A 27,051-nucleotide genomic window follows, 5' to 3' on the forward strand; every position below is an offset into this window, starting at 1 on the left:
GTTCCTGAACATAGGAACTACTTAGCTCCTTGTAGTTTCCTTCCGGACTCATAACAGAGTGACACGCAAATTGAGACGAGGGAAAACAATGCCGCCGGCCGCCAAGGTAACTTTCTCTCTCTATTTAGATCTGTGTTGTGTGTTGGCGGCATTTGTGAGGATGTTTCAGAGGACTTCCTCGGGCCGTTGTCCGGACAATCGGACAGTGTCTCCGAGTCCGTTTGAAGGATTTTATTATAGCCCTGGGCTGTTAGGACTGTTGGGGTTTTGCCCCCCTCCCCCCAGTATTAACTAAACAACACTATATGGTGCTTCTAATCCTACCTCTGTGGGATGTTTTCAATGAAGTTAAATCCAATAATTGTTTTGAAGTTATTAAAACTAGTTATTTGTGTTGGTCTGTAGTCAGCGTTAGTCCTGTGCATGGACGTGGGGTCTTACATGTCCAGCTCCGACCAGGAACCTCCCTTCGAGCAGGCCAAGAAGGTCGTTCAGAAGTTCGTTCAGCGTCAGGTAATATACCCGGTCGAACCACACCAAGCAGTGAGTAGACCAGGTCAGAGTCTAACCCTCAAGCTGTTTGTACCATTCATTAACATGCAAGCATCCTATGTTATCACAGGTGTTTGCAGAGAATAAGGATGAGATGGGATTGGTGTTATTCGGCACAGAAACTACAGACAACCAACTGGACCATGATGGCCAGTACCAGAACATCACCGTCCACCGCAAGTTAATGATTCCAGACTTTAAGCTTCTGGAGGAAATTGAGCATCAGATCCATCCTCAAAGCCAACAGGCTGATTGTATCTTTTCCCAAACAATAATTCAATAGTGCCTGAGAACTGTTTTAGCAGTCATCTAATTAATTGTAATAGCAATATGAAATGTAGTACAATGTACCTTTAAACACAGTATTTTTGTAATGTTCAGGGGTATCCAAGGCTATCGCTGTATCAAACAGTGCTTGAGTTCACTGTGGATCCATCATTGATGATTTGCTCCATAACTGCTGTTTATCAGGGCTGGACGCTCTTGTCGTCTCCATGGATCTCATTCAAAAGGAATTACCGTAAGACTGTTGGCCCTCTCCTCTTGTGTTATAATCCATGAGTCACGAAGAAACGCAATTTTTTTTTTCATACAAAACTATTCAAATCGTATTCACTGCAATACGATTTCATCAAAACTTGAACGTTTGAGATTGATTATAGTGGGAAGAAAATATTTAAAAGAATTAAACGTAGCACGTCATTCTACGTTTTGCGTGCAACCCATTTTTCTGCCTTGTCTTTCAGACTGAAGAAGTACGAGCGTCTCAGCATCGCCATCCTCACTGACCTCAACACCCAGGCCAACCCAGAGCAGCTGGACGTCATCATCAGCAACCTCACCGGCGCTGGCATCACACTGCAGTTCTTGTAGGATGGAAACCTTGAAAGATTGAACCCCTCGCCCTCGCCCTCTCACTCTCACTCGCCCTTGCCCTCGCCCTTCTCCCTCTCCTTCCCCCTCCTGTCTAATGTTGCTCACTCTTCTCTTCAAACTCTTTCAGCTTACCATTCCAGGTCCTGGAAGAGGAGGAGGAGGAGGAGGAGGAGGAAGGAGATGAGGGTGGAGGAGACGGGGTGAGTGGGGGCGCAGGCCGGTCGGGGTGTGTGAAGGGCCTGTCCCAGGAGCAGCAGAAGGGCCTGGAGATCCTGAAGGAGGTGATGTTCACCCTGGACGAGGAGGACGGCTTGGACCAGGTCTACACGTTCAGGTTGGTGATCCTGTCAACACGAAGGCGAAGGTCAGGGGTTCGATTCCCCGCTTGGGTCACCCATGCTAAGAATGTAAGCACTCACACATTGTAAGAGGCTTTGGAAAACGATAGTTATGATATAACTCTAGTTCTATGATTGTGACGTAGTAAGGCTTCGCCTTGTGGGCTTGTCCCGTGGAGTCCGGAATCATTTCGGGACAATTGCTGTACTGCCTTTATCTGAATAAAAAATAATTAATGTCGAGACAGCTTTAGATTTTTAGTCGCTGCATGTATTTTTGAGCACATTGTGCTGCTGCAAGTGATGGAAGAGGTTCGTCGTACTCAACCCTTTAGTTGCGATAGATTTGAAGCACTCTACAATAAACCTGATTCTGTCATTCGTCAGAAAACTTGTACCCAAAACGTTTCCAAACTATGGAGCTATTTGTCTTACATACAAGCTCCTCTGCGCCGCGTTGGCCGGCGGACTCCATGTTTCGCGCCGTAGGGAATTAGAAAAGCGACGTGAGTGAAGGGGGGCCGGGCCATGTGTGTGTGAGCCGGAGGCAGAGCGGGAGAGAGATGAGCAGAGTTACGAAATAGCAGGCGGCATTCGCAGTTCGAAACTGCTGTTATTTGGATAAAATATGCTGTACTTTCAACGCAAATGAATCGATGTTGACGATAGCGTCTCGTTCCATTTTTCGTTTGAAAAAAATATATATATTTCAAATATCGATATATCGCCCAGCCCTACCGGCGCACACCGCCGCTCATCCTCCACGCTATTATTTCGGCATTTGGAGGGTACAGCAGGTGGGAAACTAGATTGCTACGCCTACAATCATAGAACTAAAGTTATAATATCATAACTATCGGTCTATTTCATGTAGGCTACGCCGTCTAGGCTTCGCCTTATTGGCTAAAGCGAAGCAGCGAGCGGAGCCCAATCAATGTACTCCTGCTGGAACCCAGTCAAAAAAACCTAAGTCACAGGGTACATCAGATTCAAAAAAGCCGAGGATGTGCAAAACACAACAGCTTAATAAAAAACGAATACCTCTTAAGGAAACCACACAACGGACCAACTGCCCGATTTGCTTCGGTAAATGAAGTCGGGCTATTTAATCTGGCCGACTCGAACACCGACATGGGCGGTACACACCTACGGGATTACAGCCGACGCCGTACGTTCCGCGCTTGCGCAAGATGCAATGTCTCCAAAACAACGGGCGGCGCTAATCTGTATTGTGTGCCAAATAACACGAAAACCGGAAGTAGCAGGTCCTGTTCTTCGATTACACTGTTTATCTGGTATGTTTACCATCCTCACTTCCGGGCTTCACAGATTCGCTAGTCAAGCTGCTAGCCCTCCACCAATCAGAATGGTTACAGAATGACCGACTCGAATGGCCGATTACACATGTTGAATCGGCTGAAATGAACGCCGGCATGGCCGATTTGAGCGACCACACCAAATAGACTCATGTCACCGACGGCGATTTTCTCACCGACGGCGATTTTCTCACCGACGCCGTTCCGGTGTCGGTGAAAAACTCCGGCTCAATCCGTGTTTCATGGAATCCATTAAAAGGAAAAGAAAAAACAGAGTAATACGCTTTCCATTAGGTCCGCTACCACCGGGGGCGGAGCTATGGAGTCCAACTCACCAATAAGCAACTTCTCTCGTCCGTTTCTCATTGGAAAAACGGCAGGAGGGATATACTGGCAGACGAATCCAACTCGTCAACTGGCGAGCCAATAGGAACCCCTCTAGTCCCTTTCTTATTTGAAAAAACGGCGGGTGAGATATACTCGCAGTCAAGTCCAACTCCCCAATATTAACGATGCCGGTATGAACCGTAACTCTCAAGCATAAAGAGGCTTAAAAGAAAATGCCTATATTCTTAAGCCGTAGAAGGGGCCCCAAACTCCAATACAGAGTGGCCGAATGAGCCCCTGGACATGTCTAACATGTAAAACGGACAAGGGGCCGGAGGAAGACCAAGACGCCGCCTTGCAGATGTCTTCCACCGATACGCCTCTGAGTAGAGCCGTTGAAGCGGCCACGCCAGGTGTCGAATGAGCTTTAACGCCCAACGGTGGCGCTAAGCCCTGCCGAGAGTAGGCTTAGCAAACACCCTCGCAAACACCATCAAGTGAGAAAACCCCTGTTTAGAGAGAGCGCGGCCCCTGCCAGCGTTGCTATAATAAACAAACAACTGTTGGGTGGAGCGGAACGCGGCCAAGCGCTCGCCAGCGCTCGCACCGGGCACAGGAGATGCAGCTCTGCCTCCGCCTCACTAGAATGATGCGGGGGATGAAAAGCCTTAAGCACAATATCCCTTGACCAAAAATAATTGTTAATGTTCTTTGGGAGGAACTCAGGATTAGGTCTGAGCAGCACAAAGGAGCTGTCCTTGTTAAGCAACAAGCAGCTCGGGCTGACAGACAGAGCCGTCAACTCACCGGCCCGCTTGGCAGAAACCAGAGCCAATAAGAGTGCCGTATTAAAATGGACAGGGCATCCAAAGGGGCCTGAGACACAGGCTCGAAAGGGTCTCTGGACAACCCACGCAACACGGTTGGGAGATCCCAGTGTGTTGTAAGCATGCGCGAAACAGGCCTCACACATCCAGCCCCACGCAAGAATCTCTTGACCAGTGGATGGCTGTAGACCGGTCTACCATCACAGCCTGCATGGCCAGTCGAAACGGCTAATGCACACCGTTTGTTTTTTTTCACAGCAGTATGAAATAGACGATTAACTAATGCCTGTATGTGAAGTTTGCGTGTGATTGCATTGACTTGGCTGGATTTGCATGCAGCGTAAGGGTAATTGAAGTGGCTTAAGCAGCCCAATTTATTAGGGCACCAATTTGGGGCGATCAGAAATACAAATCCGATGACACAGATTTACTTCCATATCCCGAGGGTTGAGAGAGAACCACCACCTTCAGTGTTGGTTCTCTCTGGACGTGAACAGGTCACCTGAGCCGTCCCGAACCTCCGCCTGATCAGTCTTGACAATGTCGGGATGTAACTGCCACTCGTCTCGGCGGGGCCGCCGCGAGACATGAGGTCAGCCCCGAAGTTCTTGGTGCCCGCGATATGCAGGGCTCTTAGACTGAGGAGATACTGATGAGCCCAAAGCCAGAGCTCGACCGCCTTCAGGTGGAGAGCAGAGGAGCGCACTCCCCCCTGTTTATTTATGTACGCCGCCGCGACACACTGTCTGTCCTTATCAGAACGTGGCGGCCACGTACCAGGTGAAAGATATGCAACTTTCCTCAAAGCGGCGAGTTACACCCCTGTGGGGGGTGTAAGCCACTTGCCTCTGAATGAGTGAGAGAGGCACGTTCCTCCAATGATAGGCACTGGTACTCGTACATCCCACCCATAAAGGCAATGCAGAGAAACTTCCTGGGCGCCTGCCGAACAGGGACGTGGAAGTAAGCATCCTTGAATTCCAGGGATGTGAACCAGTCACCCTCTCTCACACATCGGAACAGCGCTCTGATTGTAAGCATTCTGAATTTCCTCGCGGCAACAGATTTGTTGAACACGCGAAGATCCAGAATGGGTCTCTTCTCACCTGACTTCTTGGAAACAAGGAAGTAGCGGGAGTAAAACCCTAGGTGTGACTCATGGGAGGGAACGGTAGTGATGGCCCCCTTCCCCAAGAGACGGGCCACCACTGCTGCAGAGCCGTGCATGCCACTGGGTCCCGTAGCCTGGTCTCCACCAAACCCATAAAGGGTGGGGGACGGTGCTTGAACTGTATGGGATGGCCCCATCTCAACGTATTGTCCAACCACGATGGTAGAAGGCACCGCTCTTGCCAACATGCATAGCGGTCGGAGAGAGGGCGAGCTGACAGCTGAGGAACACTGTCCAGGAATAACCTGTATTCCTCGGCCCCTACCCTCTCCACACTGTGTGTGAACCAAGGGGGGCATTCCATGAAAGAAAGGGGGCTCAGCGAGCATGGTAGACGTTACAGAATCAAGTCATTGTACTTAAACAGCGAGCTGTCTAGACACTGCGCTTGTGCCCGCTGAACAGGTAGCAAGCCGTCTAGCCACCGCGCTAGGATCTCCGCGTTGTCCGCTAGCTGTTACCACAGCGCGCAGACCTGTCTTCCCACCTTGTAGGAAGGAGGTAGAGGGAATAATGATAGGCGGAAAGAGGCAGCCTAGAGGAATGCACAACAAGCGTAGGACACAGTTGGCCTAAGGAATGTCGCTCTTTTGGTAGTATTTACTGCCGTTATCTTTATAAGGGAAGGAAAAACTGGGAGCCAGCTTGCGGTGCTTCTGGCTCAGCTGTGCTGCTCCCCCCTGCTGTTGGTGAAGTCACTGAAGGCCTTCACCGGGGTTCTCAGTGTCGAAGGGTCCCCACCCACAGCGGTGAAAAAATGCTGGACGGGTGGATACGGGACACTGATTAGCACGCCGGCATGTCATCCGACATGGAGGTTTGAGGCGGGGCTGGCATGGTGATACCCTTGATGGCCCACGCCTCGCCCATGATCTCGCCAAATAAATCGTCCATCCGGTCCAGGGCGGTGGAAGCCCTGGACCAGGAGAACCCCGACGCAGAGTCTGTGAAGACATCGTCCGACGAGTTGTCGTCGTCCACCTCGATGGGGTCGCTGTCGTCGACATCGTCGTCATTTGGAACTCCGGCGTTGATAATGACGATGGCCTAGGGGAGAGCACCACCGACGGGGAAAATAAAAGGTGCCTGGAGAGGTGCCCCTCTTCAGGCAACGCGCGGCAGGCGGCACAGGAGGCGGGGGTTGACATAGCAGCCGCGGCTTGTTCCGAGGCAACGGAAACATGCCAGGTGCTCGTCACCCGGCGCCAGAGAAGCGGGACAGGAGGAACAGCATGGCCCTGAAAAGTGCCCTGCTCTAAGGGAACCACTCTTCAATGGCCCTAAAAAGGGCAGTTTTTCTGTTGCCTCGCCCACGCCGCTGCCACAAGGTTTCTCTGAAGAAGTCATCGTACTTGCTGTTGTTCCTAACTGTTGATCGAACAATGCTGAAAGAAAAGGGAGAATGAGCGGCGGTGTGTGCTGCCTTATATACACAGTGCCACGGGAAATGTGGGCGGTGCCCACTTTGATTGTTGCATAGCTGAAAATTTCAGTGCACGCCCACGGGACAAGCCCATAAGGCCAGGCCTAGAAGGCGTAGCCTACCTGAAATAGAACAGCGTCCACCAAATGACATACATTATATATAATGTTAATAACTAATATTTCTAAGTCTTAAATCATTTCTGGGCACTGACGATTAGTTGGTCACTTTGAGTCTTTTGTTCACTTGCCGTGGTTGTTAATGTTGTGGAAAGCTGTTGTATTGAACAGGAACATATGTATGTGTGCCCACCCTCTGTTGCAGCGGGGCCATAAGGAAGCTGTCCATGTTCAAGAATATTGAGAAGAGACCCATGGCGTGGCCCTGTCAGCTGACCATCGGCAGCACCGTGGCCATCCGCATCGTGGGGTACAAGGCTGTAAGTACAGCCCTGCGCCCGTCACTCATTCTGTAGTGGGCTATATATCCTGAATGGTCCCTGAAAGGAGGCATTCCGCCCAAGTGTTGCTTCTCATCTGCCTTGTAAAACCTGCTAGACTGTGACTAACAGGGTTTTGATGGTACATGTCAACGAGGGCCAACCACGCCTCCAACAAACCAGTGCTTTCTGTCTCCCCCTATCCAGCGCTGTCTCCCCCTACCCAGCGATGCCTCCCCCTGTCTCCCACTAACCAGCGCTGCCTCCCACTAACCAACACTAGAGATAGACCGATATGTTTTTTTCAGGGCCGATACCGATTATTTGTAGTCAAGGGGGCCGATAACCGATATTTGGACCCGATATTAATTTACAGAAAAAGGGAAAAAATATTGGCGTGAAATTTTTGGATAATACAAACTCCAACACTTAACTTCATTTAAATGCCTTTAACCACTTAATCGTCAAATCCCGGCGGCGGATAAGTTTGAGTTACAGCACCCTTTCCTCCCAACATGCTGGGTCAATTTTCGGCATCATTCAGTTGAGGGATATAGTCATGTCATACACCGTTTGAAAGGTTAGAATCTCAGGAATGTCATCTAATGTCAACCATTCGGTGGAGTAAATATGTTTAGCGAATAGATCAAAAATATCCTAGTGTCTTAGGTCAAAATAGCCCCCCTCACCCTCCTCCTCCCTTGGTCCATTCTAACTTTAGCGTCGTTGTGGATATCCTTTAGCCTAGAAATCTAGACGCCCCAGGCGGCAGCAAATTTAATTTGCAGCCAGGGAGGTCTAGCCTTCTGTCGTCGTTTTTCGCTGCTGGAAACCGAAAAAGGGACAGGCCAATCAGATCGTGAGGGGTGGAATCGAGCCGAATGACGACAGAGCTGCAACGGTTCCGTGTTAGAGGTAAACAATAATGGCTGCTGCTGCTGGCAAACAGCTGTCTTTCGACTCGGCTTTGGCCGCGACTCTTCAAGACTTGAAGTTATCATTTTCTCTGAGAAATGAACAAAGAAATGCACTGAAGTCTTTCCTTGAAACGAAAGATGTATTCTGAGTTTTTCCGACCGGATACGTTAAAAGTTTGATTTTAGAGCGACGAAAATTTCCGTCGTTCTGACTACGTCACCTTCTTCGTTGCTCTGATTGGTTGTAGCGCTATCCTATTGCGTGCAGAGGGAACTTGAAAGACAACCGTTTATCCCGCCCACACTGCCACCGTACGAGACCAGACCCAATATCTTTCCGATATGGGTCTGGCTTGCCAGGCTAGATATCCTTAGCAATGATTTGATACTTCATGTTGGGTCTTAAAATGTTCATAAGAGTCCACAGAAATCGAATATCAATATTATTTTAGTCTAATTACATTGTGTATATGCACAAGCCATCTTATACAAAGCAGCCGAAAATAGAAAACCGAAACGCTGCAATGTTTTTTTGTGGAAAACTGTGAATAAGGGTTTGAATTCCACTATTGTCGTCTGATTCATGGAATCCGCTGTGTTTGCCAGGGTCTCACGGTGACATAGAGCCCTCACACATGTCTGTAAGATCAATACTTCCTTGTTTACAAGCCTTGCAAGCCAATGAGGCGATCACTATCAAAACGGGGCATGTATACTTTGATTGACAGCTACACCAGCAGACAGCAAGGGTCGGGGACGGGCCTTAGATATCCTAATAGCCAATGAAAATACCTTTCTGTCGATATCCAGCATGTCAAACTCCGTCTCACGTGTGGTTGAGAAAACAAATGAGCAAGGGGTGTGCGTAAACTAGCAGGCTCTTCCCCAGAGTGCGAGTGTGAAGCAAGTGGTTGATCAGCGCGCTTGTGTGTGGTTGGTTTATTTGGACATAATTATTTATAGTATTTTTACTATTTCATTTTTGTTGTTTATACCATTGCAATTTTCACTTTTTAAGTAAAAATAATAGGCAAAAAACTTTGTTTGAGCTTTTTTTGTCCGTCGTGGCTCTGCGTGTAACCAGAGCGTGTAACCAATCAGATGGTGCTGTGGGTTGGACAATGCTGGAGACAGCGTAGTTACAGCAGACAAGAGAGGCGCGGCTGCATCAGAGCCAAAATAACCCCGTTTTAAATTGATCTCTTATCGGCCGTTGGATAAAAAAAAAAGGCAGATGCCGATATGCGTCAAAATGCCGAATATCGGCGCCGATAATCAGCCCGGCCGATAATCGGTCGATCCCTAACCAACACCGCCTCCCACTAACCAGCGCTGCCTCCCACCAATCAGAGCTGCCTCCCACTAACCAGCGCTGCCTCCCACTAACCAGAGCTGCCTCCCACTAACCAGCGCTGTCTCCCACTAACCAGAGCTGCCTCCCACTAACCAGCGCTGCCTCCCACCAACCAGAGCTGCCTCCCACTAACCAGCGCAGCCTTCTACACCAGTGCTGTCTCCCACTTATCTGCGTTGCCTCCCCCAAATCATAGCTGCCTCCCCCTATCCAGCGCTGTCTATGTCCGGGTCGGACCATGACAACGTATGGTTTGGGGTGCTTTTCTATTCTTAAAGAGTGAGTTTTATGGTTTTAAACCTGGTAATAAGTCTTATATGATTGGTGGTTCCCCTCCTCATGGTCCTCATGCCTAGCAGATAGTTTCCTCATGGTCCTCTGGCCTAGCAGATGGTTTCCTCATGGTCCTCTGGCCTAGCAGATGGTTTCCTCATGGTCCTCTGGCCTAGCAGATGGTTTCCTCATGGTCCTCTGGCCTAGCAGATGGTTTCCTCATGGTCCTCAGGCCTAGCAGATGGTTTCCTCATGGTCCTCATGCCTAGCAGATTGTTTCCTCATGGTCCTCTGGCCTAGCAGATGGTTTCCTCATGGTCCTCTGGCCTAGCAGATGGATTCCTCATGGTCCTCTGGCCTAGCAGATGGTTTCCTCATGGTCCTCGTGCCTAGCAGATGGTTTCCTCATGGCCGTCTAGCCTAGCAGATGGTTTCCTCATGGTCCTCTGGCCTAGCAGATAGTTTCCTCATGGTCCTCTGGCCTAGCAGATGGTTTCCTGGAGGCTGTCCCCCTCCTCATGGTCCTCCCTCCATGGTCCCTGACCTCCAGGTGACTGACGAGAAGCTGAAGAAGATGTGGACCACGGTGGACGCGCAGAGCGGCCAGCGGGAAGACGTGAAGAGAGAGACGGTGTACTGCCTGGACGACGACAACGAGACGGAGGTGCAGAAAGACGACACCATTCAGGGTAAGAGAGAGCGATGACCCCCCTGCCGAACAGTCAGAAGTGGATTGTGCCGACAGTTCATGTTTATTCATTTAACGGGCCAATGTTTTCTTAGGTGCACTTCCAAATACAGTCGAAACGCCATGATGATGACCTTCCATTTTGAACGTTGTTTGTCATTTGAAACCCAACTGCTGTTTTACTTTCTTAAAAAATATGTATGGTTAAGAAGTGTGTGTGTGTGTGTCTTTTCCAGGTTTCCGTTATGGAAGTGACATTGTTCCCTTCTCCAAAGTGGACCAGGAGCAGATGAAATACAAGCATGACGGCAAGTGCTTCGCTGTTCTGGGCTTCGCCAAACAAAACACGGTACGGGGTTCCTATTATTCACACTGCCCCAAAACAACATGTCTCAACCGGGGGTCTGGGCGCGGCAAAGCCGGGGGTCTGGGCGTGGCACAGCCGGGTGTTTGGGAGTGTCGCGTTGGGTCCCCTTACGACCTGCTGCTCAGCATCGTGTCAGGAGCATAGATAGTATATAAAATGGATGTAGCATCCAGGCAGACCTCAGCTATTCCAACTGCATCCAATTCTCTTGGTTTATGCGCGTCGCCATCTTAGTTTGACTCCGCCTCATTTCCTTTAATCAAAAAAGGGCATTGATCTCCCTGATGGGGGGGGCGGGAGATACGCCCATCTAGGTGACATACACCGAATTAGCAACATTAGCTAGCTGTCACCCAAGAGGCTGCGCCCCTAATTATTCATACATTTTAACCTCAAATAAAAAAAAACTAGCCTCCTAAAAAAATTCACCCCCCTCAGTGATGTCATGGAGATATGAACTAAACATACTGACTAGAAAGATTTTTTGGACCAGACTGTAAAAAGGTTTAATAAGACTGTGAAAACGGCCTGTTTAACATGTGAGTCAACGAAGAATTGCTCCCTTTTGGTACCACCTCGTAGTGGCTGGTATATCTGGCTGTGGTTGGGGCTTGGTCAGGAGCCTATAGGAGATACAGAATGATTCTTGTGTCGAACAGTCACAAGTGGGTTGTGAATACAGTTCATGTTTAGTAATTTAATGGGCCAATGTTTTCATTGGTCAACCACACCTCCACCTTGATCCCAAATTGAAACTAGTGAGAAGATGCTTAGTAAAGGAGAGGTGCATAGTGTGCAGCGGGACACAGGGTCGGTGTTACATGGGGTCCTATGCAGTATAACCACTAGTAAAGTGACCCGACGCTTGCGTTCCCGTGCTGCCCTTGTTTCTGAAGTGAATAACTGTACTGCTTTGAACTGCCGTATTTTCCGCACTATAAGGCGCACCAAAGTATAAGCTGCAGCAGCTAAATTGAATGATGTGTACATATATAAGCCGCACTGGACTATAAGCCGCAGGTGTTTTAATGTTTAATTACCATTAGGGCTGGCCGGAATGCCATTTTTCAGGCTTCGAATACTCGTTGGTTTTTCCGAGCAAATGTTCGAATGCTCGTTCCAGAAAAAAACACCATCAAGAACAACATTAATAATCCCTATATACTCCCTAGAACCGATTTTGACAGTATCTGCATATTTTGTTGAAGATTTAATAACTTTTGAATGTTAATTAGTAGGCCTAAGTAGGTTGAAGTTCCTTAGTTTTTCCCTGTGAAAGCGAACAGCTGTTGTTCCGTTCCAAATCAGCTGTCCTCTCTGCCATCTCAGCCCTTACGGGAGCTTTTCAATTCATCCTGGAACGTGCATCTTTTCAGGGAATTTGTACAATAAATCATAATTACCATATGTAAGGGTTCGTGCAGAGGGGATTGTCGGGAAAGAGATGGCTTTCTCGCTCTCGTAATGTCTGTCTTGCTCTCGTTCTGTCTCTCGTTCTGTCTCTCGTACCACTCTCGGTTCCACTTTTCTCACTCTTTTCCGGCCTCCAGCTTTTCCTGCTGGAGCCCGCCGCCTAAAGGTGGGGGAGGCGCGGACCGGTCATAGAGCCCATAGAGTTAAAATTGGTGGACTGTAACCTGTAAAATCCATAGATTTAGGAGGTCCCCTAGTGGCCGTTAGCTGTAAAAATCCATAGATTAGCCGCACCGTTATATAAGCCGCAGAATCGAAAAATGGGAAAAAAGGGGCGGCTTATAGTCCGAAAATTACGGTAATTTTTAACCGTTCTAATATACATTCTCTCGCTCTGGCTGGGCAGGTCCACCGCCACCAGTTCATGGGGAATCAGGCCATGAAGGTGTTCGCCCCCAAGGATGATGAGGTAGGACCTGAAGAGCAGTCCATCTTCTCTAGTCAAATAGCATTTGTTATGAGATGAAACACATATGACTTTCTATTCAGTTTTTGTCCACTTAAACTGTAATGCTACGTTGTGCGTGTGTGTGTGTGTGTGTGTGTGTGTGTGCAGCACGCGGGTGTGGCGCTATCCTCCCTGATCCGCGCGCTGGACGAGCTCAAGATGGTGGCCATCGTGCGCTACGCCTACGACCGACGCTCCAACCCGCAGGTGGGGGCGGCATTCCCCTGCATCAAAAGGAAGTACGAGGTGAGCAGGTCGCACTCTGACATACGCTCTGCCCCAAGAGGCACGGCAACTGCAGGGCCCATGCCACCAGACTATCAGGAACCTGGACGTTTAGGGGCAGATATTGAAGAGAGCTATATTGAAGAGAGCTAACCCTAAAATAACATTAAATACCAAAGGGATGTTCCACTACATAACGGTGAAACGTACGGTTCAATATAAATACATGTTAGGTTTCACCCCATTTCTGTTGTCACTTTAAACGTTAAATCTTATTCTGTTTCGATGCACTCTTACTATGCACTTCACCGTCACTCCTTATAAATAATTCCCACATCGAAGTTATGCTTTGACTGTTCTCGGTGTCTCCGGGTAACAGAGATGAGTAGATGTAGTGTTGAGACCCAGCCTCAATAACATCCGCCCCTCCTGCGCCTCCTCTAGTGTCTGGTCTACGTCCAGCTGCCCTTCATGGAGGACCTGCGCCAGTTCACATTCCCCTCCCTGGAGAACAAGAAGTCCAAGCCCTCGGGTAGGAGCGCTGAGCTTAATGCTGCTGCGGTTTGACTCCCAGCTCAAAGGTTTTCTCCGGTCTGCCTGCAGGCATCTTTGAACAAGGTGCAGTTCGTAACAAAGTCAAATGTCGCTTAGATAAAAGTGTTTGAGAAATTAAATGTTAAAAAGGCATGCCACTTAAAAGGGTCAGATAACAAGCTTTTAATCTTCGTTTGATTTTCAAGCTGTAAAGGCAGCTTGAAATTTTTTCCTTTCACACAGGTAGCATAAATCATTCCCCGGATAATCCCGGTGGGGCGGTCTCCGTGTGAGACACGTCTGATGAGGCTTATCTCCTGCTATGCCTTGCACGATAAACGAGAGTTTATCCGGAGTTCATGTGGGAAAGGCCTATTAGTGAGTAAGTCATGGAAAGTGTGTGTGTGTGTGTGTGTGTGTGTGTGTGTGTGTGTGCCCAGAGAGCCAGCTATCTGCGGTGGATTCCCTGATTGACTCCATGATGCTGGTGAAGGAGGACGAGATGGGAGAAGAGGTGGACCTGTTCAAGGTTCACCACCTGCCCAACCCCTCCTTCCAGAGGCACTTCCAGGTAGTAAACATCTCGACTGGAAGACTGGTGCTGTTAGAGCAGACATCCCTACTGGATGACTTGGAATAGCTTCCTTCTTACATCGTTTCACGTTGTCCTTGACGAAACAATTACACAATTTTCCAGAATCCCATTGTTTAGTTAGTAGTTTGCTCCACCAGTAACTCCCAATCCTTTCTTTATGAGTTCTCCAAGTGGGCAGCATGTGGGTCAGGAGGTGGAGGGATTGCTTTTATTGCTTATAATGTTTGATCCTCTGAAGACAGTAAAGTAATAACCAGCAAAACAAGAAAGTTGGAAAAAATAATATTAATACCATTGGAAATATTAAAAAATAATATGCTTTATCACCATTAAAATGCTCAGACTCAATAAGGAAGTGAATGGGTTATAAATGTACCCACCGTCCATCAGAGCAGGAAGGGAGCTTAACTTTTGCCTTACCCATATATTTAAGCAATAGATCACGACAGGCTGTGAAGGGGGTCGCCGGCCCTCCGCTGCGCGTCGGGGCCGGACAACGCCCCTTAACAGTGGTATAATGAGCACATACCACTGACTGAAGTGATCTATTGCTTTTATACAACGGTTACTATTATGGCAAAACGAAAGTCATAGACACACACTACATTTAAAAAGTAACCAAGTAGCCGTTTTATTAAAGAATACAAAAAAGTAGTCCCTCCTGGCTGCCTTCAAAATGCACGACGGTCACTATGCAACACACTTTAGCGTCCCTCCGAGAGAAGGCTCCGATAGAGCGGTTTGCCGGCAATTTATCCTATGGAGCAGTTCACTCGCCGTGTGCCTAAGCTTTCGTTAGTCTCTCCATCGCCTTGCTCACACCCGGAGTAACAACATTTACACCCTCTCCATCATTCAACATATTTTTTACTTTGTAACTGTTTCTACTTCCAGGCGCAGAGTGATATGCAAACTTTCACAAAATGATTGGGCGTCATAGCAGTTATGTATACGCTCATTATACAACAGTTAGGAACCAATCAGATCGCTGGATTCAAGCCACCCGTTGTATAAATTGATATATACAATACATATATAGTTGGATATATGGTACAGGTTCTGTTACAGAGTATAAAGCCTGGGAATCGTCGTCTTTCTTAATTGCCTCAATCTAAATTAGGCTACAGTAGCCTACCGTGTTAGCAGACTATGCTACTTAACCTCGGCATGATGATTTACGAGCATTTGTGCTACAAAGGTAAAGAAACAATGTTAGCGCCTTTAGTGATCTTTATAACATTTTGAGAATGAGGGGATTTTCAGAGTTTGCACCGTGTCTATTCTGCTTCCTGCCAGTAAGCAGTGGGCTGGGGAACAGAGAGAGACAACATGCGCTTAACAACACCTTATGCTCCTCTGCTGTTGAAATGTAACCCACTACAATTACAAATATACAACCCTTACTTGTGTATATATATATATTGTATATTAAGTTTCATGTGGAAAATAATCACCAGGAGCACATTTGTCTTTATATATATATAATCGATAACAGAAAGGATAAGGTTGCATCTTATTAAAGGGGACCTATTATGCTTTTTCGACTTTTATGACCTATAAACGTTGTGATAATGATTGATAGTCATGTTTAACCATACTAAAGTGTCAAATAATGACGTACATGCATTTCGACATATTCCCTGCTGATAGTCTGGGGTGGCTGTGCAGAGCGCTAAACACTCGGGACAACGTTTGCGATTCACTTGTTCACATTTCCGGGAAATCATCTACGTAGAGGCACTCCTGCCGCGCCCCCATATGCCTGGTCAAATCTGCCCACGCACGCGCTTCAAGGAAGGTAACCAATCACAACGGAGTTGGGTTGGCAGGAGGGGGGACAGCAACTGGGATAATAAAGTGCTCTAAACCAGCTGGTTTAATAAAGTCCTTTAAACCAGGATTAATAAAGTCCTTTAAACCATCTGGGATTAATAAAGTCCTTTTTAAACCAGCTGGATTAATAATGCCCTTTAGACCGGGATTAATAAAATCCCTTAAACCAGGATTAATAAAGTCCTTAAACCAGCTGGAATAATAAAGTCCTTTAGTCCGGGATTAATAAAATCCTCTAAACCTTAACCAACTGGATTAATAAAGTCCTTTAAACCATTTTTATAAAGACCTTTAAACCAGGATTAATAAAGTCATTTAAACCTGATGTATTACAAAAATCCTTTAATCCAGATGGGATTAATAAAGGTGTTTTAGGTGCCCCCTGACTCCTGACATGATGCGTCTCTTTGTAGTGTCTGCACCACCGTGCGGTGCACCCTGACTCCCCCCTGCCCTCCATCGAGCCCTGGCTGCAGGCAGCTCTCCAGCGCCCCCTAGCGGTGGCAGCGTGCTGCCAGGCGCCGCTGGAGGAGCTGAAGAAGAGCTTCCCCCTGAAGCAGGTGGAGAAGAAGAAGCAATTGAAGACCAGCTCCCAGATCTTTGGCAGAGGGTGAGTGTGATTCTTCCAGGTCAGGCTGGGGGTCATGGTGGAGACCTCCAGGTCAGGCATGGGGTTATGGGGTCATCTGACCATTTGAACAATTTGTTTGTAATTCAGGGATTGTTAACACTATGTGAAATGTGCTATATTGATACAATGTTAATTAATTACATTTTTATTATATGTATTTTAGGATAAGAATGAACGGCCCCTGACTGTACCCGGTCCCTGACTTGTTTCCCGGTCCCTGACTTGTTTCCTGGTCCCTTGTCTCCTTGTTCCTTGTTTCCTGGTCCCTGGTTTCCTGGTCACTGACTTGTTTCGGTCCCTTATCTCCTGGTCCTTGTTTCCTGTTCCCTGACTTGTATCCTGGTTCCTGACTTGTTTTCTGGTCCCTTGTTTCCTGGTCCCTGACTTGTTTCCTTGTCTCTGACTTGCTTCCTGGTCCCTGACTTGTTTCCTGGTCTCTGACTTGTTTCCTGGTCCCTTGTTTCCTGGTCCCTGACTTGTTTCGGTCCCTTGTCTTCTGGTCCTTGTTCCCTGTTCCCTGACCTGTTTCGGTCCCTTGTCTCCTGGTCCTGGGGGTCATGGTGGAGACCTCAAGGTCAGGCATGGGGTCATCTGACCATTTGAACAATTTGTTTGTAATTTAGGGATTTTTAACACTATGTGAAATGTGCTATATTGATACAATGTAAATTAGTTACATTTTTATTATGTGTATTTTAGGATAAGAATGAACGGCCAGGTTCTTAGGATAAGAATGAATGTACCAGGTTTCCTGGTCCCTTGATTTTTTCCTGGTCCCTGGATTTTTTCCTGGTCCCTTGTTTCCTTGTCCCTTGTTTCCTGGTCCCTGACTTCTTCCCTGGTACCTTGTTTCCTGGTCCCTGACGTGTTTCCTGGTCCCTGACTTGTTTTCCTGGTCTTGTTTCCCGGTCCCTGACGTGTTTCCTGGTCCCTGACTTGTTTCCTGGTCCTTTGATTTTTTCCTGGTGCCGTGTCCCTTGTTTCCTGGTCCCTGGTTTCCTGTTCCCTGACTTGTTTCTTGGTCCCTGACTTGTTTCCTGTACCCTGACTTGTTTCCTGGTCCCTGACTTGTTTCCTGGTCCCTTGTTTCCTGGTATCTAACTTGTTTCCTGGTCTCTGACTTGTTTCCTGGTCCATGACTTGTTCTCTTGTCCCTTGTTACCTGGTCTCTGACTTGTTACCTGGTCTCTGACTTGTTTCCTGGTCTCTGACTTGTTTCCTGCTCCCTTGTTTTTTGGTTTTCGACTTGTTTCCTGATCCCTTGTCCCTGCCTTGTTTCCTGCCCCCTGACTTGTTTCCTGGTCCCTTGTTTCTTGGTCCCTGACATGTTTCCTGGTCCCTGACATGTTTCCTGGTCCCTGAGTTGTTTCCTGGTCCCTTGTCTCCTTTTCCCTTATTTCCTGGTCCTTGTTTCCTGGTCCCTGACTTGTTTCCTAGTCTCTGACTTGTTTCCTGGTCCCTGACTTCTTTCCTTGTCCCTTGTTTACTGGTCCCAGACTTGTTTCGGTTCCTATTCTTCTGGTCCTTGTTTCCTCACCACTGACTTGTTTCGGTCCTTTGTTCCTGGTCCCTGACGTGTTTCCTGGTCTCTGACTTGTTTCTTTGTCTCTAACTTGTTTGCTGGTCCCTGACTTTGTTTCCTGGACTCTGAATTGTTCCCTGGGCCCGTATTACAGAAACTTCCTATCTTAAGTGCTAAGTTAAGATCATTTTTTTCAATTTTGCTGCGCTACATGTAATAAAAGAGCTGCCATCTCGCTAGTTAGGAGAGCTGATGGGTCATCCTAAAGTTAGGAAATTTTATTTGGGATATTCAGACTTGTTTCAAGGTCCCTGACTTGTTTCCTGGTCCCTGACTTGTTTCTTGGTCTCTTACTTGTTTCCTGGTCCCTGACTTGTTTCCTGGTCTTGTTTCCTGGTCTCTGACTTGTTTCCTGGTCCCTTACTTGTTTCCTGGTCTTGTTTCCTGGTCCCTGACTTGTTTCCTGGTCTCTGACTTGTTTCCTGGTCTTGTTTCCTGGTCTCTGACTTGTTTCCTGGTCCCTTACTTGTTTCCTGGTCTTGTTTCTTGGTCCCTGACTTGTTTCCTGGTCTTGTTTCCTGGTCCCTTACTTGTTTCCTGGTACCTGACTTGTTTCCTGGTCTTGTTTCCTGGTCTCTGACTTGTTCCCTGGTCTTGTTTCCTTGTACCTCAGGCCAGAGGAGCCTGATGCCAAGAGGAGCCGGGAGGATGAGAAGGACTTCAACCTGGCAGACATCTCAGAAGGAACCGTGACCTCGGTGAGAGCTAGGGGGCGCTAGATGACCGGGTCTCATGAGGTCCGGGTCCTGTGGAGGGCTAAGAGGCGCTGGAGGACCAGGTCTCATGAGGTCATGGTCCTGTGGAGGGCTAAGGGGTGCTGGAGGACCGGGTCGCATAAGGTCCTGGTCCTGTGGAGGGAGGCACCCAACGAACGCTTTGAACCCCAGAAGACATTCAGGAGACACTTGAAACACTGATTCAGATGACCACAACATATATCACCAAGTACACATATATTACCAAGTACACATATATTACCAAGTATACATATAATGACAAGTACACATATATTACCATGTACACATATATTAACATTTACACATTAAAGGTCCCATGACATGCTATTTTATGTATTCTTTAATATAGGTATTAGTGGGCAACTAACACAGTATTCAAAGACGTTCCCGAAATTCAGCCGTCGTTACAGCCACTCCGAGCCAGTCGCACATTGAGCTTCCCCCAAATGTGCTGTTTTGGTGTCTGTAGCTATAATGCAAATGAGGAGGAGCGAGGCGGGTCAAGGAGGAGGGTGGGGGTGTGGCCCTGAGCAGCTTGCAGCCACGGTACCATGCGCTCTGTTTACAGTGGATGTATCGCAATGGCGAGGCGCACACAGCCTTTAGCCGTGTTCTGTAATTATTCTAGAACACACGGGAGTCCTGGAGCTCTATATCTAAATATTATCATATAGCCTACATAGATATCTATATCATATAATATATATTATAACGGCCAAAAGCTGTGTGAGCTGATATTATGAATCTCAAACGACCACGTTGGGTTCTCCGACGTTCCTGGTTCTTCAACGTCCTCATCAATGTGAAGTAGACTGAACCGCGACAAGGAGGAGAAAGGGATCGTTGCCGGGCAGCGCTTAGGCACCTCCGCCTCCGGCGGTGGTCCCTCAGCGGGTCTCAAGCTGGAGACATTCGCCGCCAACAATCCCTTTCTCCTCCATGTCGTGGTTCATGTTCTTGAGGGAGTCAAAGCCAAAGTTCCTTCCCCCCAATTCATTCTCAACCTTGGCTGAGATAACCCCCAATACGAGTCTCGTTGTAGAAATACCAGAGACGAGAGTCCGACAGAACGGTTATCCAAATAACAAGGAAGTGTACAACACTTGCGTTACAGTCCTGGAGCTCTATATCTAAATAATATCATATAATACATAGAAATCTATATCATTTAATACATATTATCACGGCCAAAAGCTGTGTGCGCCTCCAGACGATATAATGAATCACAAACGACTTTGTCGGGTTCTGCGACGTCTCTGGTTCTTCCACTTTCACATCAACCTGAAGTCGACTGAACCGCGCGCTGCCTGCTGCCGGCTGCCCGCTGCCGGGCGATGGTGCCTCGCGGCAACCGGCGGCATGACGCAGTTCATGTACTTCAGCCAGTCAAAGCCAAAGTTCCTTTCCCCCAATTCCTTCTCAACCATGGCTGAGATAACCCCCAATACGCGTCTCGTTGTAGAAATACCAGAGACGAGAGTCCGACGTGTTATGCGCCATAACGCCAAAAGCAGAACGGTTATCCAAATAATAAGGAAGTGTACAACACTTGCGTTACAGTCCTGGAGCTCTATATCTAAATAATATCATATAATACATAGAAATCTATATCATTTAATACATATTATCACGGCCAAAAGCTGTGTGTGCCTCCAGACGATATAATGAATCACAAACGACTTTGTCGGGTTCTGCGACGTCTCTGATTCTTCCACTTTCACATCAACCTGAAGTCGACTGAACCGCGCGCTGCCTGCTGCCCGCTGCCCGCTGCCGGGCGACGGTGCCTCGCGGCAACCGGCGGCATGACGCAGTTCATGTACTTCAGCCAGTCAAAGCCAAAGTTCCTTTCCCCCAATTCCTTCTCAACCATGGCTGAGATAACCCCCAATACGCGTCTCGTTGTAGAAATACCAGAGACGAGAGTCCGACGTGTTATGCGCCATAACGCCAAAAGCAGAACGGTTATCCAAATAATAAGGAAGTGTACAACACTTGCGTTACAGTCCTGGAGCTCTATATCTAAATAATATCATATAATACATAGAAATCTATATCATTTAATACATATTATCACGGCCAAAAGCTGTGTGCGCCTCCAGACGATATTATGAATCACAAACGACTTTGTCGGGTTCTGCGACGTCTCTGGTTCTTCCACTTTCACATCAACCTGAAGTCGACTGAACCGGGCGCTGCCTGCTGCCGGCTGCCCGCTGCCGGGCGATGGTGCCTCGCGGCAACCGACGGCATGTCGCAGTTCATGTACTTCAGCCAGTCAAAGCCAAAGTTCCTTTCCCCCAATTCCTTCTCAACCATGGCTCAGATAACCCCCACAACAGTCTCTTTGTGAAAATACAAGACACGTCAAAGAACCGACAAGAAACACTTGCGTTACAGTGTGTGTATTCACACACACACACACACACACACACACACACACACACACACTTGTGGCGCTCACACGTTCGAGTCTCATTGGCGGGCCAACGTCTCTGGGCGGGCCAGGCAGAGTAAGGGGAGGAGCTGAGATTCCTGATGACGTCATGAATACAGACATTCCAAATCAGCTCACTTGAGCCTCCGTTTTTTCAAAGGCGAGCAGAACAGCTAGTGCTCGTTTTACACCAAACGCAAGTTTTAGCCATTGGGGAACCATAGGCAGGCTAGGGGAACTCATATTTATGTTAGAAAACCTGATAAAGTGAGATTTTCATGTCATGGGACCTTTAACACATATATTACCAAGTACACATATATTACCAAGTACATATGTACACATATATTACCATGTACACATATATTACCAAGTAAACATATATCACCAAGTACACATATTTGACCAAGTACACATTAGCCAGTTGAACCTTGTCCTGAGGGGTCGGTCCTGGCTGGGGGCCAGTTGAACCTTGTCCTGAGGGGTCGGTCCCGGCTGGGGGCCAGTTGAACCTTGTCCTGAGGGGTCGGTCCTGGCTGGGGGCCAGTTGAACCTTGTCCTGAGGGGTCGGTCCTGGCTGGGGGCCAGTTGAACCTTGTCCTGAGGGGTCGGTCCCGGCTGGGGGCCAGTTGAACCTTGTCCTGAGGGGTCGGTCCTGGCTGGGGGCCAGTTGAACCTTGTCCTGAGGGGTCGGTCCCGGCTGGGGGCCAGTTGAACCTTGTCCTGAGGGGTCGGTCCCGGCTGGGGGCCAGTTGAACCTTGTCTTGAGGGGTAGGTCCCGGCTGGGGGCCGCGGGGCAGAGCCTGTGAATCACGGTGTGGCTCTAGATTACATCATGTACCATGGGCTGCTTGTTTAAAGGAATGCACTCAGGACAACCTAAACAGCACTCTGAGTGTGTCTCACTCCCTTCATGTCTCGCAGCCCAACCATAACAGGATGCTGGGGGGGCAGGGCCGATGTGGGCGGAGTGTCATGGGGTCATCTGGGATGAAGCCAGTCGTAGTGAGAGTTGTGACTGTTGTAACGGACTGGGATGGGCTTCAGGCCGTTCACAGACACTCAGAAAACGGGATAGTGGGTTGAAATGCAATTTTTAGGGAGGTAGAAAACAAATAATTTAGGGCGCACCGGTGGTTCACCGGGTAGAGCGTGTACCATTAAGACCCAGGCCTTACCGCAGCGACCAGGGTTAAATTCCTGCCCGTGGTCTGCATGTCTTACCCTCTCCCTCCCACACCTTCCTGTTTTAATCTTTAATAAAAAAGGAAAAAACCTTCAAAAATAAATCCAAGAAAAGAAGAGACATGGATGTGAATGTTAACTAAGTGGTCGTGGTCCTGTGTCCCCAGGTGGGCAGTGTGACCCCCGCCAGAGACTACCGCTGTCTGGTGAAGTTGAAGAGCCTCCCATTCGGAGAGGGTGAGCCGCTCCTCTCCACGTCTCCCTCACATTACCCAGCAGGCCGTTCAGCTGCACTCACTCTGTCTCTGTGTCTCTGTTTCCCGCCCAGCCTGCCAGCAGCTGACTCACCGGATAGAACAGTTGCTGGGTAACAAGAAAACAGCCTACTACATGAAGTGCATCACCTGCGTCCAGGCCTTCCGAGAGGAGTCGGTGAAGGTAAACAAACACTCAGTTTGATGGATGCTGGGTCTTAAGGCGGGGGGGGGGGGAGTTCACTTGTTTGGGCCGGGGGCCAACGTGAATCAGTCTTAAGCAACATTCAACATTAGCTCCATCATTATGGCCCGAGAGTGGAATACAGCCAGCTGTCAGAACATTCCTGAGGCCTCCATTTTGTTTTACACAACTCTTATTTGGGGTTAGTGTAACTGATCACTGTATTCTTGTCATCTGTGCGTACACTACAGTTCAAAAGTTTGGGGTCACCCAGACAAATTCAAGTTCTCAGCTGTGCTGACATAATTGCAGGGTTTTCTAATCATCAATTAGCCTTTTAACATAATTAGCAATGTACCATTGGGAAAACAGGAGTGATGGTTGCTGTAAATGGGCCTCTGGACACTTGTGTGTACAGAGGATGTAGATATTCTACAAAAAATCTGCAGTTTCCAGCTAGAATAGTCATTTACCACCTTAACAATGTCTGGACTGTATTTCTGATTCATTTAATGTCATCTTCATTGAAAAAAAACGACCTTCCCTTCAAAAAAATAGAGACATCATTAGTGTGTGTGTGCATTTGCATGCGTTTCTGGATAATGGATGTGGTGTGTGTGTTCAGCTGGGGAACGCTGACCTGTACAACGGCTACCTCCAGTCGCTGAAGAGGAGCATTCCCTCCAGAGGTCTGGCCATCTTCTGGGACCTGCTGGTTCAAGGTGGGCTCCATACCTGGGTGGGGGCCAGATCACCTCCTTCCCCCCTGGACAGGATCTTTGGTTTAAAAAAGTAAACGTATACTCTTCTTGGAATAACAGTACGTTTTATTGTGTAGTGATCAATCTCTTAATTCATTATTTTGACAGACGCCATCACTCTGATCAGCAAAGACGAGGTGGAAGGAAGCACTTTCTCCAAACAAGAAGCCCAGCAGGTAATCACCCGTGGCCAGATCCCCTCTTGGCTGAAGAAGCCCTTGTTGTTCCTATGAGTGCAGTTCAGAGGTTATGGATGCAGAGTCTTTCTCACATGCCGTTTGTTTGGGCCAGTTCCTGGTCGCCCAGGAGCGGAGGGAGGCTGCGGACGTGGCTCCTGCAGTGGAGGACCCCGGGGACGTGGATGACCTGGTAAGGGGCCCGGACAGACACCTCTCTCACGCTACCAGCAGGGGCCGTAGAAAACCAACCTCCATGCTCGTATTTGACGAGATGGGTCATGTTACTACGCCTTGTGCAGACATTCATTCATTCATTCAGTAATGACCCCTAAGAGATGTGTTTCCTCTGTTCCCATGCAGCTGGACATGATGTGAGAGCAGGACGAGGGCTGGGCCTTTTAAAGTGCCTCACGGAGGAATGCGGAGAAGGTGGATCTCCAGCCCCTCCCAGCCGTCCCCCAACCCAACCCCGAGACCCAGACTAGGCTTTAGATGCTCGGAGTTAAGGCTCATTCCAAGCCACTGCACTACTAGTGCTGTTGGCATCATCTTCTTTGTTTGTATCTTTTTGATGTTGAAATGTCTGCTTGATCCTAATTCTTTTTGGTGTGTTTTGGCCTATTTCTCGAGGCATAAAGATTCTCAATGTTGAAGGTGTGGAGTGATCTTTTAATGTTTCCCCATTAAAACTTGTTCAGAACTCAAAACAGGAAAAGGGCGCAACTTGGGTCTAGCACATGGTTTATGGCGATCAGTTAAGCGTAAAAGTGAAATCGGTGCCTTAGGTGATTGGCGCTTAAAGTGTCTGAAAAGAAGGGCTCTAACAAAGAGATGTGCTTGCCGTTTGAAACCACTGGAGCACTATAATAAAGATAAAAGAGACATACTCATTCCCTGAGTGTATAGCAGGGCCCCTAGTGAGCATGTTTCCTCTCTACAATGCTAGATAAACAGTAGCAGCAGTACATGAGCCCGTGGATCCCTCAGCAGATCCACTGGATGAAGCGGCTGAAGAAGCCGGGCTCAGAGAGGTCGGAGGGCTTGAAGACGGCCTCCTGGTCGCCCATGGCCAGGGTCACCAGGACGTCCTGGTCCACGTCACTCCCTGTGGCGATCACCGTGGAGACCACCTGCGCACGGCGCATGGCGCTCAAGGCCTCGTCAAGGTTCTGCGTGTCCGTCACGCCGTCGGTGAGGAACACGAAGGACAGTTCGCTGTTGCGCCGGCTCTGGCGCACGCCACCGCTCGACAGGACATTGTTGATGGCGTGCAGGATGGCGGGTGTCACGCTCGAGGCGGTCTCCAGGTAAGGCATGCGGGCCACGCCGTCGGAGATGAGGGCGGGGTTGTGCGTGAGCCGGAAGGCGGTGTGGTTCTCGGCATCGCGGCCGAACTGGACCAGGGCCATGCGTGCCCGCATGCGGTCCGTCTTGCCCTTCGCCAGCGTCAGGGTGCCCGCCACCTCCTGTAGGAACGCCCGCACCTGCCGGAAGTTGTCCTCGCCTAGCCGCTCGGAGCCATCCAATAGGAAGACGATGTCCACAGGCCGCATGGCGCAGCGGGCCACGTCCGACTCTGGAGGGGTACGCCGGACCAATCAGAGCTCTGGACATGAAGCGCTGCCTGAGTGACGCTGTGTGACGGGCTGAGTGACTCACCTGATCGGCAGGGCAGGTCTGGGCACACGGTCACAGGGTCTGGAGGAGGGAACAGCATAGACTGAATAAAGGCTCTGCTCTTTACGGACAGCATTGGCAGCTAGGTCACTTGGAGTCCGGTCCAGTCATCCATTGTCTTAGACTTTCTGGACGGGCCGAGTTCTCCAACTGTCCCTGCCTACTAGCCTTCAAAACCAGAGCAACGTGAACAGACCTGAATGGTCTGATGCTAGGACTCACCATTCAATCTCTAGCCCCAAAAACACACACACACACACACACACACACACACACACACACATCTCACCAGGGCAGAGCACGGTTTCCATGGAGGTCAGGAAGTCGTCGGCCACCAGGTCGGCGAACCGTCTCATCCCGGTGACGCGGTCCTTGCGATTGCAGGTGATGGAGCCCAGGATCTCGTCATCTTCCACCTGGCCGAACATGTCACCCACGCCGATGGCGTTGACCTCCACCCCCGCCGTGCCGCACAGGGAGGGCAGCAGGGCGTCGTCGTCCCGGGGGTCGAAGCGGCCGTCCGTCACCACCACCACGTTGACCCTGGCCCCGGCGCGGCGCCCGTCCCGGATCAGGTGGTCGTAGGCGTACTTCAATGCGGAGGGCGTGAAGGTGCCGCCCGCGATCCACTGCAGGTTCTTTACAGCCGTCTTGAAGGCGCCCATGGAGTCGATGTGGGGGTCGCTGAGCTGGATCACCTCGAAGGTCCCGTTGTGGCTGTACTGGACCACGCCCACACGGGTGCCTGGGGGGGTGAGGGGGATCAGACTAGGGTTCACTACGGGTCAGGACTGTAGGGGGATCAGAGTAGGGGTTACTACGGGGTCCGGACTGTGGGATGAGGTGGATTAGACTAGGGTCTCAACTCTCAACATCACATTCAAATCTATCTCTTAATATTACTAAAATGTTCTGTTGTGCTAATAAATAGTCACAACAACCCTGACATTGTGTGAGTCTAAAAAGTTGACGCTTTACTCTGAACCCCCATTTTAAAGGGAACATATTTAGGAAACCAAAAGGTTCTCTCTGGGAGGAGGTGCATGGTGTGTGAGGGCTGGAAGCGTCTGAAGGAGACGGGCCGGTACCGGTGAGCGAGGCGGGGTCGCTGGCCATGGAGCCAAGCCGGTTGATGGTGTTGATGACGAAGTGCTTCTCCAGGGTGAAGTTGGCCAGCCCCACGCTCTCGGAGCTGTCGATGACGAACACGATGTCCAGGGCCCCGCAGCGCTTCTCACAGTCTGGGGAGGAACCAGGGCCGTCAGGGAGTGGGAGGGATCAACCTTGACCTTTACTGACCTCTAACTCCGTCTCCACTCACCACAACAGCCACACGTCTCTCTGATGTAGCTCATCACGTCGCACTCCTGCAGCGAGGGAAACATTAACGTGACTATGATGACAGGCATAATCAATATTATATACCAGGTCATAGATGATATTGATAT

General features: G+C 49.0%; 2 protein-coding genes and 1 long non-coding RNA gene across 4 annotated transcripts in view; 2 read left to right on the top strand and 1 right to left on the bottom strand.

Moving 5' to 3' along the window:
* xrcc5 (X-ray repair complementing defective repair in Chinese hamster cells 5) lies at nt 1–24,579 on the top strand. Its single transcript, XM_060039318.1, has 21 exons — nt 1–106; nt 406–513; nt 623–806; nt 1,024–1,072; nt 1,299–1,421; nt 1,556–1,762; nt 7,155–7,269; nt 10,364–10,502; nt 10,738–10,850; nt 12,688–12,750; nt 12,898–13,035; nt 13,459–13,546; nt 13,989–14,119; nt 16,390–16,586; nt 18,803–18,887; nt 22,716–22,785; nt 22,877–22,986; nt 23,612–23,708; nt 23,856–23,923; nt 24,039–24,116; nt 24,287–24,579. The coding sequence occupies exons 1-21, from the start codon at nt 89–91 to the stop codon at nt 24,299–24,301; spliced, it is 2,196 nt and encodes a 731-aa protein (XP_059895301.1). The 5' UTR covers nt 1–88; the 3' UTR covers nt 24,302–24,579.
* Nucleotides 11,178–12,648, top strand: LOC132448214 (uncharacterized). The gene is made up of 2 exons (XR_009523333.1): nt 11,178–12,178; nt 12,448–12,648. It is a non-coding gene; the product is annotated as an uncharacterized LOC132448214 (long non-coding RNA).
* LOC132448212 (collagen alpha-2(VI) chain-like) overlaps nt 23,793–27,051 on the bottom strand; it is a 12,571-nt gene continuing 9,312 nt past the window's right edge. For both annotated transcript variants that reach the window (XM_060039317.1, XM_060039316.1), the window contains exons 24-28: nt 26,925–26,970; nt 26,692–26,844; nt 25,893–26,348; nt 25,586–25,624; nt 23,793–25,502 (exon numbers count right to left, since the gene is read on the bottom strand). In XM_060039317.1, coding sequence (XP_059895300.1) covers nt 24,910–25,502; nt 25,586–25,624; nt 25,893–26,348; nt 26,692–26,844; nt 26,925–26,970 — 1,287 coding nt within the window. In that variant the 3' untranslated portion in view covers nt 23,793–24,909. The remainder of the gene's footprint in view (nt 25,503–25,585; nt 25,625–25,892; nt 26,349–26,691; nt 26,845–26,924; nt 26,971–27,051) is intronic.

This window comes from Gadus macrocephalus, chromosome 20 (genome assembly GCF_031168955.1).
Source record: "Gadus macrocephalus chromosome 20, ASM3116895v1".
NCBI classification, from domain to species: Eukaryota; Metazoa; Chordata; class Actinopteri; order Gadiformes; family Gadidae; genus Gadus; species Gadus macrocephalus.

Excerpts from the sequence above, each read along its gene's own strand:
- xrcc5 (XM_060039318.1), top strand. Across the intron at positions 22,786-22,876 it reads GAGCCTCCCATTCGGAGAGG|CCTGCCAGCAGCTGACTCAC; the intron begins GTGAGCCGCTCC and ends TTTCCCGCCCAG. Across the intron at positions 23,924-24,038 it reads CCAAACAAGAAGCCCAGCAG|TTCCTGGTCGCCCAGGAGCG; the intron begins GTAATCACCCGT and ends TGTTTGGGCCAG.